At 42.9% G+C, this 14,035-nt stretch overlaps 1 protein-coding gene across 1 annotated transcript in view; it reads right to left on the minus strand.

Moving 5' to 3' along the window:
• Positions 1-14,035, minus strand: part of EPHA10 (EPH receptor A10) — a 762,516-nt gene that overhangs the window by 269,734 nt on the left and 478,747 nt on the right. The window contains exon 5 of the mRNA XM_040424435.1: positions 12,663-12,787. Within this exon, the coding sequence (XP_040280369.1) occupies positions 12,663-12,787 (125 nt within the window). The remainder of the gene's footprint in view (positions 1-12,662; positions 12,788-14,035) is intronic.

The following is a 14,035-nucleotide window of genomic DNA, read 5'->3' on the forward strand; positions in this document are numbered from 1 at the left end:
AGAAGAGGAAACTCCAAATCAACACCCAGAAGACTCACAATGGGAGAATGAGATGAACTTATCCAGCTAGCTGCATAAGGATCCTCCTCTTTGGGTCACACCACCCCTAATTCAATTGCTACCTCCTTGCATCCTTTTTCCTGTCTATTTTCCTGTCAATTTTCCTCCCTTCAGATTTCTCTGATACTCCTTTTCTGGATCCCAATTTCTACTAAGGGCGATACAACATGTTACTTAGTAACCCCCCTCCTCTTTCTCCCTCTTCTTACCTAATGTCTTGTATAACTCCTACTTTCTCAAACAAACTCCCCTGGGAGTCGTGCTACTTACCACTTAATAACCCACATACAGTCTTGCATATATTGTTATGTTTTACTGTTCCATTTAATTTTGTTTTAGTTCTTAGACATGGGCGGTCTGGCAACAGGCAACTATACCATTCTCCCAGTTGGTTGCTAGAAGTCCCTTCCTCTTGGGGTGGCGCTCCCCCTCTCCTCGCACCAGCTGATTATATCTATGAGGTCAGAATATCTTTCGCTCCCCCTCTCCTCACCTTCACACTCCAACATGAATGACCTTAGATTAGTATCTTATAATGTTAAAGGATTGAGGTCTCCTTCAAAGAGATGCCAATTTTTTTTCTCATTTGAATAGGGAGAGATGTTCTAGAGTTTTCCTTCAGGAAACTCATTTTAAACATGGCAACTATCCGAACCTCTCCTTCTCCAAATTTCCTAACTGGTATCATTGTGGAGACGGGGGTGCCGCCTCGAGAGGAGTTAGTATTGGTTTCCATAAAGGGCTAGCTTTCCAGTACAAGTCCCATACCGAAGACCCCGAAGGTAGATATCTCATCCTAAAGGGCCTGGCGGGACAGACCCTATTCACATTTGTGAACATATACGCCCCTAATACAAATCAAATTACCTGGCTTTTCTCCCTTCGGGGAGGGGACCCTAATTATAGCTGGTGACTTCAACTTGGCCCTTAACCCTCTCATAGATACCTCCTCTAAAAGATCTGCAAATTACTGCAAACCAAACTTTTCAAGCTGGGGGTATTAGATACTTGGTGCTGCCTTAATCCTAGCTCACGTGATTACTCTTTTTATTCCCCAGCAAACAATTCATATAGTAGAATAGACTACATCTTTATCTCAAGAGAACATCTACATCTCTGCTTCACAGCCAAGATTGGTGATATGACACTCTCGGACCACTCCCCAATATTTTGTGATGTCCATCCTACCACCAGGTCGGGTAAGAACAATAATTGGAGGATCAATGAGTCCTTGCTGGGCAACCCTAACTACAAATCTCAGAATGCCTCCTACCTGGATGATTATTTCTCCATTAACAATACCCCGAACATATCCCCCCAGGTTCTGTGGGATGTCCATAAGGCATATATTAGGGGTAGGTTGATTGGACTTTGCTCCTTCCTTAAAAAGGAATCAGAGAAAAAGTACTCGTCCCTGTTGTCAAAGATACACATACCAGAAAAAGCTCATAAGCAATCCTTACTCCCTCAGCAACTTGCGGAACTCTCTTCTCTCAGAACTGAACTAAAGAATCTTCTGAATGAGCGTTTAGCCAAGTATTTCTTGTCTGCTCAACAGAAATTCTTTGCACTTGGTAACAAGGCATCAAAATTTATGATGCAGAGAATCAAACAGAGAAGAAGCTCCCGCCACGTTCAGAGCATCAAATACCCAAGAGGAGATCTATTATTTAAAGCAGAAGAGATTGCTGAGCAGTTTAAGCTTTCTTATGAGTCATTGTACAATCTACCTGCCTCTAAGCTCCCAGACCCCTCCCAGGGGAAAGAGGCCAATATCAACTCATTCCTGGATTCTCTCCAACTCCTGACTCTGACCATATCCCAACGTAACTCCCTAGTAAAACCATTCACTATCTCCGAGTTGACGCTGGCCATTAACTCCACCCCTAAAGGTAAATGCCCAGGTCCAGATGACCTTCCCATATCATACTACTCAACCCTCCGAAACTCCCTCCTTCCCTTCCCATATGCAACCTCTTAATGCTCAACCATTCTATCTCTGGTGATATGACTAGAGCCACCATTACTATCATCCCCAAGGAGGGCAAAGACCCTTCATCATGCTCCAGCTACCGCCCGATCTCACTGCTCAATGTAAACCTCAAATTAATAGCCAAGATGCTGGCCACTAGATTACGGGGCCTTTTACCTAGTGTAATCCACCCTGATCAGGTGGGATTTGTAAGGGGACGTGAGGGAAAGGACAATACTACAAAGGTCTTAAATGCCCTACTTTATGCTTCTTATAAATCCATCCCCTTAGTCCTGATTGGCACGGATGCCGAAAAAGCATTTGACTGGGTTGACTGGACTTATATCAAGTTGACTATGTCTAGGTTTGGGATTCCTGAACCCTACATTAACGTGGTGTTCTCTATGTACTCCTGCTCTTCGGCGTCCGTGTCGGTCAATGGAATCTTATCTTCCCCTTTTTGCCAATCAGGAACGGAACGAGGCAGGGTTACCCACTTTCCCCCCTCCTCTTTGTCCTTGTCATGGATACTTTATTACAAGCTCTCAGACGGGAGAATGAAATCAGAGGCCTTTCTGTGGAGGGTTCTGAATTCAAGCTTGCTGCCTTTGCAGGTGATTTACTGATCCTCACAACAAACCCCTGTAAATCTATGAGTATTATCCTCTCGATACTTAGCCACTTTGGCTCCCTATCCAATTTTAAAGTTAATCCATCCAAATCCCAGGTGCTTCATATGGGCCTTTCACCCCCAATTCTCTCCTCCCTCCAGAGGGATTCCCCATTTAACTGGCACACTCAACAACTGACATACCTTGGGGTAAAGCTTACCCCATACCTGTCTGATTTATTTAAGCTAAACTACAAACCCCTGTTGCTCTCAATAGCCACCCAGCTGGACTCATTGGACTTTCCATACCTATCCTGGTTTGGGAGAAAGACTATCCTTATGTCTTTGGTAATCCCAAGACTAATTTATCTGATGCAAGTACTCCCTATTGAGATCCCCAAAACTTATTTTGTCTCTCTAAATAATCTGATTCGCAGATACATATGGCAGGGGAAAAGTCTGCATATCTCTTTTGATACGCTTACTAAATCTAGAGCCCAGGGAGGTATTGGTCTGCCTGGCCCTAAAATTTACATGAAAGCTATCCAACTTTCCAGGGCAGTGGATTGGATTAGGAACCCCACTCATAAAGCATAGATTACCCTGGAGAATGCTTTCTTACCCACCACCGCCCGGGCCCTTCTGCTGGCTGACAAATCACCTCTGATACCCAGCTCTATTACCAACTCCATGATTCGCAACACAATAAAGGTTTGGGGTTGGTTCTTGGACAGTGGTGGGGCTTTGGCGCTACCATTCCCCCTGGGTTTACCCACTCGAAACTACATGCTCATGCATTTTCTTAAGTCAGAAACACTCCTCCTCATAAAAAACACTCCCCCTCCGAGAGAGGCTATCTGGTTTGAGAGGCTGATAGGTAATTTGCTTCCCCCTCCCAAATTAATATCTACAATATATAAGTCTCTCAAGACATCTCCCTCTAGAGCTAATCCTGCTGTGGTCGGTCTTTGGGAGAGGGATTTAAAACGGACCCTGTCGACCTCTGAAATTGCCAAGATTTTGATTACCCCACATAAGATTTCTAGATGTATTTGCATTCAGGGAAACAGTTACAAAATCCTGTTACGCTGGTATAGGACCCCAGACAAGACTTGTCTTTATAAGCCTGGATCCCCAGATGTCTGTTGGAGATGCCATAAAGAAAAAGGTACTTACCGCCACATCTGGTGGTCTTGCGACCCAATCAAAGCCTGGTGGTCGGAAGTAATTAAAATCAGCAACCAGATATGCAAGACCTCCTTTCCCTGCACCCCGGAACTAGCTTTTCTTACTCTAGGAGGAGTAAAACCACATAAAGCTTCTCTCTTCTCCCTACTATTAGCAGCGGCCAGAATGCTCTTGCCTTCCCATTGGCTCTCTTCCGAAATCCCAAATACAGACTACTGGGTTAACAAAGTTGACCAGATCTATAGATTCGAGGAAATTTCCCACTGGGAGCTAAGATCTAGACCTACTTTCTTTCAGATATGGTTACCTTGGAGAAGCTATAGGGATTTCTCATGATCCCCTCCTCCAACTCATTCTGCCTCGCCTGTGCCACAAGATTTAGGATATAACGTTTGTCCTATTCTAAATGCAAAGATTACCACTACTTTCCCATGTCTAACTGTTGTTATGGTTATGTTATTGACTGAACAAGCTGTATTGCCTACCCATTCCGGTCCATACCGGTCAAGCTATATGTCTACCACTTTCACTTGTATCTATGATTTTTATGGTCTTACTTGAAAGTACATATTGTATGGCTAACTGTAACTATCTGATAAAATAATAAATAAATTGTTAATTATAAAAAAAATAAAAAAATATAAGAAACTGGTCTCTTTTGTCAAGGTTTGGGGGAGGCAGCATGGATGATCTAATCTGATGCATCAGGCATTGGTGGTTGGAAAACCTGGCTGATCCATGCCTTATTCATCTTGATAAAGGTCAGTTTCTCCACATTTTGGGTGGACTGGAAAGTTCTCCTTGGGGTAACTATGGCCTCCCCCGCACTAAACACCCTCTCTGGTGCCACACTACTGGCCGAGCAGGACAACTTTGCCAGGGCTAACTCGGACAGTTGTGGCCACAAATACAGTTTGGCTGCACACTAGTCCAGTGGATCTTCAATGATGGCTGGCATAGTGCACTCCAAGTATGCCACCACCTGCTGGTTCAGGTTCTGCTCTACAGCTAGCTGTTGGTGAGTAGTTTCTTCACTATGTGGGTAGAGAAAGCTGCTCATCAGTGACTCTAGACTCAGGCTGCTGCTGATGGAGCTGGTACTGCTCCTGCAACCCCCCCCCCATGAGCCATGACAGTGAAACGTGAGTGCAAAGGGCTTCCCCGTTCAGACCTGTGAGAGGATGGACGATGGTGCAGATAGGCAGCGGCCAACTGACTACATAGTATGTCTTTATAGTAATTCAGTTTGTCCTCCCTCTCAGCTGGTGTAAAAAATGCCCCAATTTTGGACTGGTAGCGAGGGTCTAACATGGTGGAGAGCCAGTAGTCATCCCTCTTCCGAATGGTGAAAATTGTCACTACGCAAGCAAGTGAGCATGCATCGGGCCATTTGCGCAAGTGACTCGGAGGGACTCCCTGCATCCATCTCCATTGCATACTACAACGGTGTGTCTGGGTCATCTGTCTCGTCTTCCTCATTTCCCTCTTGCTCCTCCAGCTGCTTTTGCTCCTCCTCTCCTGTCATCTGTGTAGAAAAAAAACCATTTCACTACATATTGCTTGTTCTCCAATGTCTTTCTCATTCTCCTCCTCCTCCAGTTCAGTCCCCACATGGCTCATGTGGCCGTGAGATATAGGCGCCACTTCACTTCTCCAGTCCCTTACTAGCCAGATTTACCAGCATCTTTTCCAGGATGTAAATCAGTGGAATAACGTTGTTCATCCCAAAGTTCTGGCGACTGACAAATAAAGTAGCCTCATCAAAGGGCGCGAGCAAATGGCAGGTGTCACGCATGAGCTGCAACTGTCTAACATTGAAGTTACACAGGAGAGTACCTCTGTCCGACTGTATCATCAAGAAATCGTTTATGGCCTTTATCTGTTCGTACAGTCGATCCAACATTTGGAGGGTGGAATTCCAACGAGTGAAAACGTTGCATATCAGCCTATGTTGGAGGATGTCGTTCTGCCTCTGCAGCTCAAGGAGGGTGTGCTTGGCGGTGTACGTGTGGCTTAAGTGCATAAAAGGTTTCCTGGCCATTTTTAGGGTGTCTTGCAGATGGATGGAAGAATTCTGGAAACACTTGACGACCAGTTTTAACACGTGCAACATGGAGGGCGAATGGCTCAGCCCACTTGACACAGCGCCGACACCACATTCTTTACGTTGTCGGTCACTATGTTTCCGATTTTGAGTTGTAGCGGAAAAAGCCAGAATTTCTTGATGCCCAGGCAAACTAGGTGCAGAACAGTGTGAAACTGCTGTGCCCTGCACATGTGGTATGCTGGTGGGGCACTGTGAATTGTCCCTGCAGTGGAGGCTGAGGACAAGGTGGAGGATGAGGAGTCAGAGGCGGACATTGTTGTAGGACCAACAACGTGATAACGTGGAGGCGGAAGTGGTGTCACCTGGCCAAGTTGCTGTTTTTGAGGGGCAAGAACCTTAACCGAAGTTACGGCAAATAATAAATTTTTTTGCCACTTATACTAGCCAAAAAGGGCTATCATTTTCTTACTTTACCACACAACGGCTAATAAGCCCTTTTCCTTTTTCCCCACTAATTCACGCCAAGAAGAGGCTTTAGAACATAAAACTGCGGTCGTGAATTGCAAATACTATATTTTTTTGCCACTAATACACGCTAAAAAGGGCTTTCATTTTCTCACTTCACCACACAACAGCTAATAAGCCCCTTTCCCCCCTCCACTAATACACAACAATAAAAGGCTTTACAGGGAGTGCAGAATTATTAGGCAAGTTGTATTTTTGAGGATTAATTTTATTATTGAACAACAACCATGTTCTCAATGAACCCAAAAAAACTCATTAATATCAAAGCTGAATATTTTTGGAAGTAGTTTTTAGTTTGTTTTTAGTTTTAGCTATTTTAGGGGGATATCTGTGTGTGCAGGTGACTATTACTGTGCATAATTATTAGGCAACTTAACAAAAAACAAATATATACCCATTTCAATTATTTATTTTTACCAGTGAAACCAATATAACATCTCAACATTCACAAATATACATTTCTGACATTCAAATACAAAACAAAAACAAATCAGTGACCAATATAGCCACCTTTCTTTGCAAGGACACTCAAAAGCCTGCCATCCATGGATTCTGTCAGTGTTTTGATCTGTTCACCATCAACATTGCGTGCAGCAGCAACCACAGCCTCCCAGACACTGTTCAGAGAGGTGTCTTTTCTCAGTTCATGGGCAGTTATTTTGCGCCTTGGTTTTTCCACACGCTTCTTGCGACCCTGTTGACTATTTTGAATGAAACGCTTGATTGTTCAATGATCACGCTTCAGAAGCTTAGCAATTTTAAGAGTGCTGCATCCCTCTGCAAGATATCTCACTATTTTTGACTTTTCTGAGCCTGTCAAGTCCTTCTTTTGACCCATTTTGCCAAAGGAAAGGAAGTTGCCTAATAATTATGCACACCTAATATAGGGTGTTGATGTCATTAGACCACACCCCTTCTCATTACAGAGATGCACATCACCTAATATGCTTAATTGGTAGTAGGCTTTCGAGCCTATACAGCTTGGAGTAAGACAACATGCATAAAGAGGATGATGTGGTCAAAATACTCATTTGCCTAATAATTCTGCACTCCCTGTAGTACATGTAACTGCGGCTGTAAACGGCAAATAATACTTTTTTTTTGCCACTAATACATGCCAAAAAGGGCTTAAATTTTCTCACTTCACCACACAATGGCTAATAAGCCCTTTTTCTTTTCCCCCACTAATACACACCAAAAAAAGACTTTAGAACATATAACTGCGGCCATGAATGGCAAATAAAGTTTTTTTTTGCCACTAATACACGCCAAAAAGGATTTTAATTTTCTCACTTCACCACACAACGGCTAATAAGCCCTTTTTCTTTTTCCCCACTAATACACGCCAAAAAAAGACTTTAGAACATATAACTGCGGCCATGAATGGCAAATACGATACAGCACCCCACACTATACAGCCCCCTACACTATACAGTACAGCAGTATAGAACTCCACAATATACAGCACCCACAGTATACAGTATACAGCCCCCCACAGTATACAGCCTCCCACAGTATACAGTACAGCAGTATAGCACTCCACAATATACAGTATACAGCCCCCCACAGTATACAGCCCCCCACAGTATACAGTACAGCAGTATAGCATTCCACAATATACAGTATACAGCCCCCCACTATACAGCCCCCCAAAGTATACAGGCCTCCACACTATACAGGCCCCCACACTATACAGCCCCCCACAGTATACAGGCCCCCACAGTATACAGGCCCCCCACACTATACAGCCCCCCACAGTATACAGGCCCCCACACTATACAGCCCCCCACAGTATACAGGCCCCCACACTATACAGGCCCCAACAGTATACAGGCCCCAACAGTATACAGGCCCCCACAGTATACAGCCCCCCACAGTATACAGTACAGCAGTATAGCATTCCACAATATACAGTATACAGCCCCCCACTATACAGCCCCCCAAAGTATACAGGCCCCCACACTATACAGGCCCCCACACTATACAGCCCCCCACAGTATACAGGCCCCCCACAGTATACAGGCCCCCCACACTATACAGCCCCCCACACTATACAGCTCCCCACAGTATACAGGCCCCCACAGTAAACTGAAATTTAATGTGGATAAGTGCAAGATAATGCACCTGGGGCGTAAAAACCCAAGGGCAGAATATAGAATATTTGACACAGTCCTGACCTCAGTATCTGAGGAAAGGGATTTAGGAGTAATTATTTCAGAAGACTTAAAGGTGGGAAGACAATGTAATAGAGCAGCACGAAATGCCAGCAGAATGCTTGGATGTATAGGGAGAGGTATAAGCAGTAGAAAGAGTGAAGTGCTTATGCCGCTGTACAGAACACTGGTGAGACCTCACTTGGAGTATTGTGCGCAGTACTGGAGGCCATATCTCCAGAAGGATATAGATACTCTAGAGAGAGTTCAGAGAAGAGCTACTAAACTAGTACATGGATTGCAGGATAAAACTTACCAGGAAAGGTTAAAGGACCTTAATATGTATAGCTTGGAAGAAAGAAGAGACAGAGGGGATATGATAGAAACTTTTAAATACATAAAGGGAATCAACTCGGTAAAGGAAGAGAGCATATTTAAAAGAAGAAAAACTACCACAAGAGGACACAGTTTTAAATTAGAGGGGCAAAGGTTTAAAAGTAATATAAGGAAGTATTACTTTACTGAGAGGGTAGTGGATGCATGGAATAGCCTTCCTGCAGAAGTGGTAGCTGCAAATACAGTGAAGGGGTTTAAGCATGCATGGGATAGGCATAAGGCCATCCTTCATATAAGATAGGGCCGGGGGCTATCCATAGTATTCAGTATATTGGGCAGACTAGATGGGCCAAATGGTTCTTATCTGCCGACACATTCTATGTTTCTATGTTTCTATGTTTCTATGTTTCTATGTAAGTATACAGGCCCCCACAGTATACAGCCCCCCACAGTATACAGCACCCCACTATACAGTAGTTTACAGTATATTAGCATAACAGCCCCTGTCACCTTTTTCTGATGTAATCTTCACAAAATAAGCTCCACAGTTAAGGCAAACTTCTGTCACAACACTCCTGGTAGGACCTTGATGACCTCATAGCCATGTGACCAGTAATATTGCTAGGTTACTGGTCACATGGTGATTATGTCATCTAAGGTCCTAGAGAATCACAGCTCACAGTACGCTGCCTGGAGTGACGGCAGGCATGGCATGGCAGCACCCCCTGTGTAGCTGACAGCCTGACACCCGGGGCAGTGGCTAGCAGGGCTCAAGAGGCAGCTGCCTTGGGCTCCCTAGGAGCAACTGGGCCCGGGGCAGCTGCCCTTTTGCCCCTTGGTAAAGACGGCCCTGCTAATACACACCAAAAAAAGGCTTTAGAACATATATCTGATGCCGTGAACAGCAAATAATTATTTGTTTTGCCACTAATGCACGTCAAAAAGGGCTGTAATTTTCACACTTCACTACACAACAGCTGATAAGCCCATTTTCTTTTTCCCCACTAATACACGCCAAAAAGAGGCTTCAGAACATATAACTGTGGCCGTTAAATGTCAAATAAATTTTTTTTTGACACTAATACACTCCAAAAAGGTCTGTAATTTTCTCATTTCAACACACAACGGCTAATACACAACAAAAAAGGCTTTAGAACATATCTATAACTGCACTGCACAAGGGCTAATAAGACCCCAATAAAAAGAATGGTTTGCTGGAATTACAGAGGTATCATCTATTGCAAACCTCAAATTAGCAGCAGTATAATGGCATTTTGGATTCCCAGTCACTGCAGCAAGGTGTAATAGGATTGTTCATATTATCCAGGCTGTAACCTTCCCTATTGGACCTTGTTCTGCTTTAGTACTGTGGAATAATTCCTCCCTATCTTTTCCCTACACTTATAATGCTCTTTCCCTGAACTTCTATTGAGCAAAATATAAGTTTTCAAGTCTTTCCTAGCACTGTCCCTAGCACCTGATAATGTCTCTCCCTGCACTAAGTACACTGAAAAATGGCTGCATCCAAGATGGCTTAAGCTATTTATAAGGCTGTGACATCACAGGGCTGGCTGGCTGCTGATTGGCTGCATGCATGGCATTGTGGGTGATCCTTCGTTCCCAGAGTTCCTTGCTCCATGTCCTAACATGTGCAGCAGCCATTTTAGGAAAAGATGCGATTCTTTACCACGAAGCGTAAGGAAATTCAGATTTGGTGCAATTCGAATATTTCCTGAAATTCGGACCAAATTCTACTTCTTCAGCTTCAATTCGCTCATCTCTAAATATTACCTTGTAATAAATATCTTTTTTTCATAATTTTATGCCTATACACATTCTTCACCAAGTGATTGCCTGGCTTCAGTTTAGTACAAAGAACCTTTTCACAGCACCAGATATGCAACAACCATATTTTGATGACTGGGTAATTACAGTCAGGTCCATAAACTTTGGAACATCGACACAATTCTAACATTTTTTGCTCTGTACACCACCACAATGGATTTGAAATGAAACGAACAAGATGTGCTTTAACTGCAGACTGTCAGCTTTAATTTGAGGGTATCTACATCCAAATCAGGTGACCAGTGTAGGAATTACAACAGTTTGCATATGTGCATCCCACTTGTTAAGGGGCCAAAAGTAATGGGACAGAATAATAATCATAAATCAAACTTTCACTTTTTAATACTTGGTTGCAAATCCTTTGCAGTCAATTACAGCCTGAAGTCTGGAAATCATAGACATCACCAGACGCTGGGTTTCATCCCTGGTGATGTTCTGCAAGGCCTCTACTGCAACTGACTTTAGTTCCTGCTTGTTCTTGGGGCATTTTCCCTTCAGTTTTGTCTTCAGCAAGTGAAATTCCTGCTCAATCGGATTCAGGTCAGGTGATTGACTTGGCCATTGCATAACATTCCACTTCTTTCCCTTAAAAAACTCTTTGGTTGCTTTTGCAGTATGCTTTGGGTCATTGTCCATCTGCACTGTGAAGCGCTGTCCAATGAGTTCTGAAGCATTTGGCTGAATATGAGCAGATAATATTGCCCGAAACACTTCAGAATTCATCCTGCTGCTTTTGTCAGCAGTCACATCATCAATAAATACAAGAGAACCAGTTCCATTGGCAGCCATACATGCCCACGCCATGACACTACCACCACCATGCTTCACTGATGAGGTGGTATGCTTAGGATCATGAGCAGTTCCTTTTCATTCTCTATACTCTTTTCTTCCCATCACTCTGGTACAAGTTGATCTTGGTCTCATCTGTCCATAGGATGTTGTTTCAGAACTGTGAAGGCTTTGTAGATGTCGTTTGCCAAACTCTAATCTGGCCTTCCTGTTTTTGAGGCTCACCAATGGTTTACATCTTGTGGTGAACCCTCTCTATTCACTTTGGTGAAGTCTTCTCTTGATTGTTGACTTTGACACACATACACCTACCTCCTGAAGAGTGTTCTTGATCTGGTCAACTGTTGTGAAGGGTGTTTTCTTCACCAGGGAAAAAATTATTCGTTCATCCACCACAGTTGTTTTCTGTGGTCTTACGGGTCTTTTGGTGTTGCTGAGCTCACCGATGCGTTTCTTCTTTTTGAAAATGTTCCAAACAGTTGTTTTGGCCAGGCCTAGTGTTTTTGCTATTTCTGATGGATTTGTGTTGTTTTTTCAGCCTAATCATGGCTTGCTTCACTGATAGAGTCAGCTCTTTAGATCTCATCTTGAGAGTTGACAGCAACAGATTCCAAATGCAAATAGCACACTTGAAATGAACTCTGCTCTTTGTAATTGGGATAGTGAGGGAATAACACACACCTGGCCATGGAACAGCTGAGAAGCCAATTGTCCCAATACTTTTGGTCCCTTAACAAGTGGGAGGCACATATGCAAACTGTTGTAATTCCTGCATCATTCACCTGATTTGGATGTAAATACCCTCAAATTAAAGCTTACAGTTAAAGCACATCTTGTTCGTTTAATTTCAAATCCATTGTGGTGGTGTATAGAGCCAAAAATGTTAGAATTGTGTCCATGTACCAATATTTATGGACCTGACTGTATGTATATGTGTTGGGTTGCGTTATTATTGCATGACTACTGTATATAATGTGTTATTTCAATTGTTCTGGCACATAGGAAAAGAATGTTTAGGTTCTCCTTGACAATGTCTGAAAATAGCCCTCATGGTTTGCTTTTCTGTTCTCTTTCCAGTTCAGCCGTTAACATCAAATTTTACTACTAATAACTAAAAATGAACAAGTGACAAATTACCTTTTCATAGTACTTGATCTCATACTCTGTATTGTTGATGAATGGGAAAGTCGGTTCCTGCCATGATAGCGTGATGCTTTTCTGATCTATTTTGTCTGCCCGAATGTCAGTGATCAAAGACAGAGCTGAAAAGACAAAAGCACAAAGTAAACCAAGTGTTGCAAGAAATACTGGTAAATGTTTTTCAATTCAATTTTAAATAGGATTTTGATATGAGTTTTAAATTAAAGTGGTTATCAATGTTTTTGAAAACATGTCTCATATAAACATATATGCGCTCACAAAAAAAGCTCCTTTTTTGCCCTTTGTTTTCCAGTCAATTGACTGCACCCCAAATGTCAGGGATGTCCAACCTCCAGCTGTAGCTAAACTACAACTTCCATCATGCCCGGACAGCCTACAGTAATCAGTGCATGTTGGGAGTTGTAGTTTTGCTACAGCTGGAGGGCCGTAGGTTGGATATTCCTGCTGCATGTGACTCTGTGATGCTTCATATTTTGTCCCTGTATCTTTTCCCAGCAAGCAGAGTGCGAGAATGTAACATTCCACAGTTCAGGTGACATTTCATTCACTGGGTTGCCTTCACCTTCATAAACATGGGCACCATGTAATGTTATTGTAGTGTCTTACATGTGTGTGTATGGTCCGCTCCAAATTGTTATATATATTATGATGTCATTTTTCACTATTCATTTGTCTATGCTGCTGAATCCATATTACAGGCTGGTAACATGCATTACAAACTTCCACCACTAGAGGTCACATGACACCATTTATATAACGCAACCACATGAAGTTAGAGGGATATTAGGATATGGGAGGAAGGAGAGGAGACAGGGTTGATTGGAGAGGGGAAAACATATAAAAAAGTGCAGAAAATGATAGGCTGCTTGGGGTATAAAGTCAATTATCACTTTTAAATAATGAAGCAGAGAGTTTGCCTGCCGTGAGTGTGATCGCCCTTGGGTTGCTGGATTACTGAATTATAGACTATTGGCAAGGGAAGATAACTGCCGTTCATCAGGTTTTAGTCACCTTTGCATTAGGTGGAGAGTTTCTAAGCTACAAGCTGCCCACCATAAACAAGGACAAAAAGGCCATCTGTCAGAATACTTACAGAGGATCTAAACTACTATTGAAAGGCTGAGTAACAAAAGCAAGATCAGGAACAAAGTACAAGTAAGAATATTACCTGTACTAAAGTGAGCTGGAGCTGACCTATACACTTCACCTCAAGGAGCCTGCTAATTTGGATTTGTAGCTTTATAATTTTTTTGCCATCTGTATGCAAGACAAAGTGATGATATTGGATTACTACATCTGACAAGTAAAGTTCCTGTTTGGTTTAACTACTGCCTCATTCCTCATTCCTC

This window comes from Bufo bufo, chromosome 3 (assembly GCF_905171765.1).
Source record: "Bufo bufo chromosome 3, aBufBuf1.1, whole genome shotgun sequence".
Taxonomy (NCBI): Eukaryota; Metazoa; Chordata; class Amphibia; order Anura; family Bufonidae; genus Bufo; species Bufo bufo.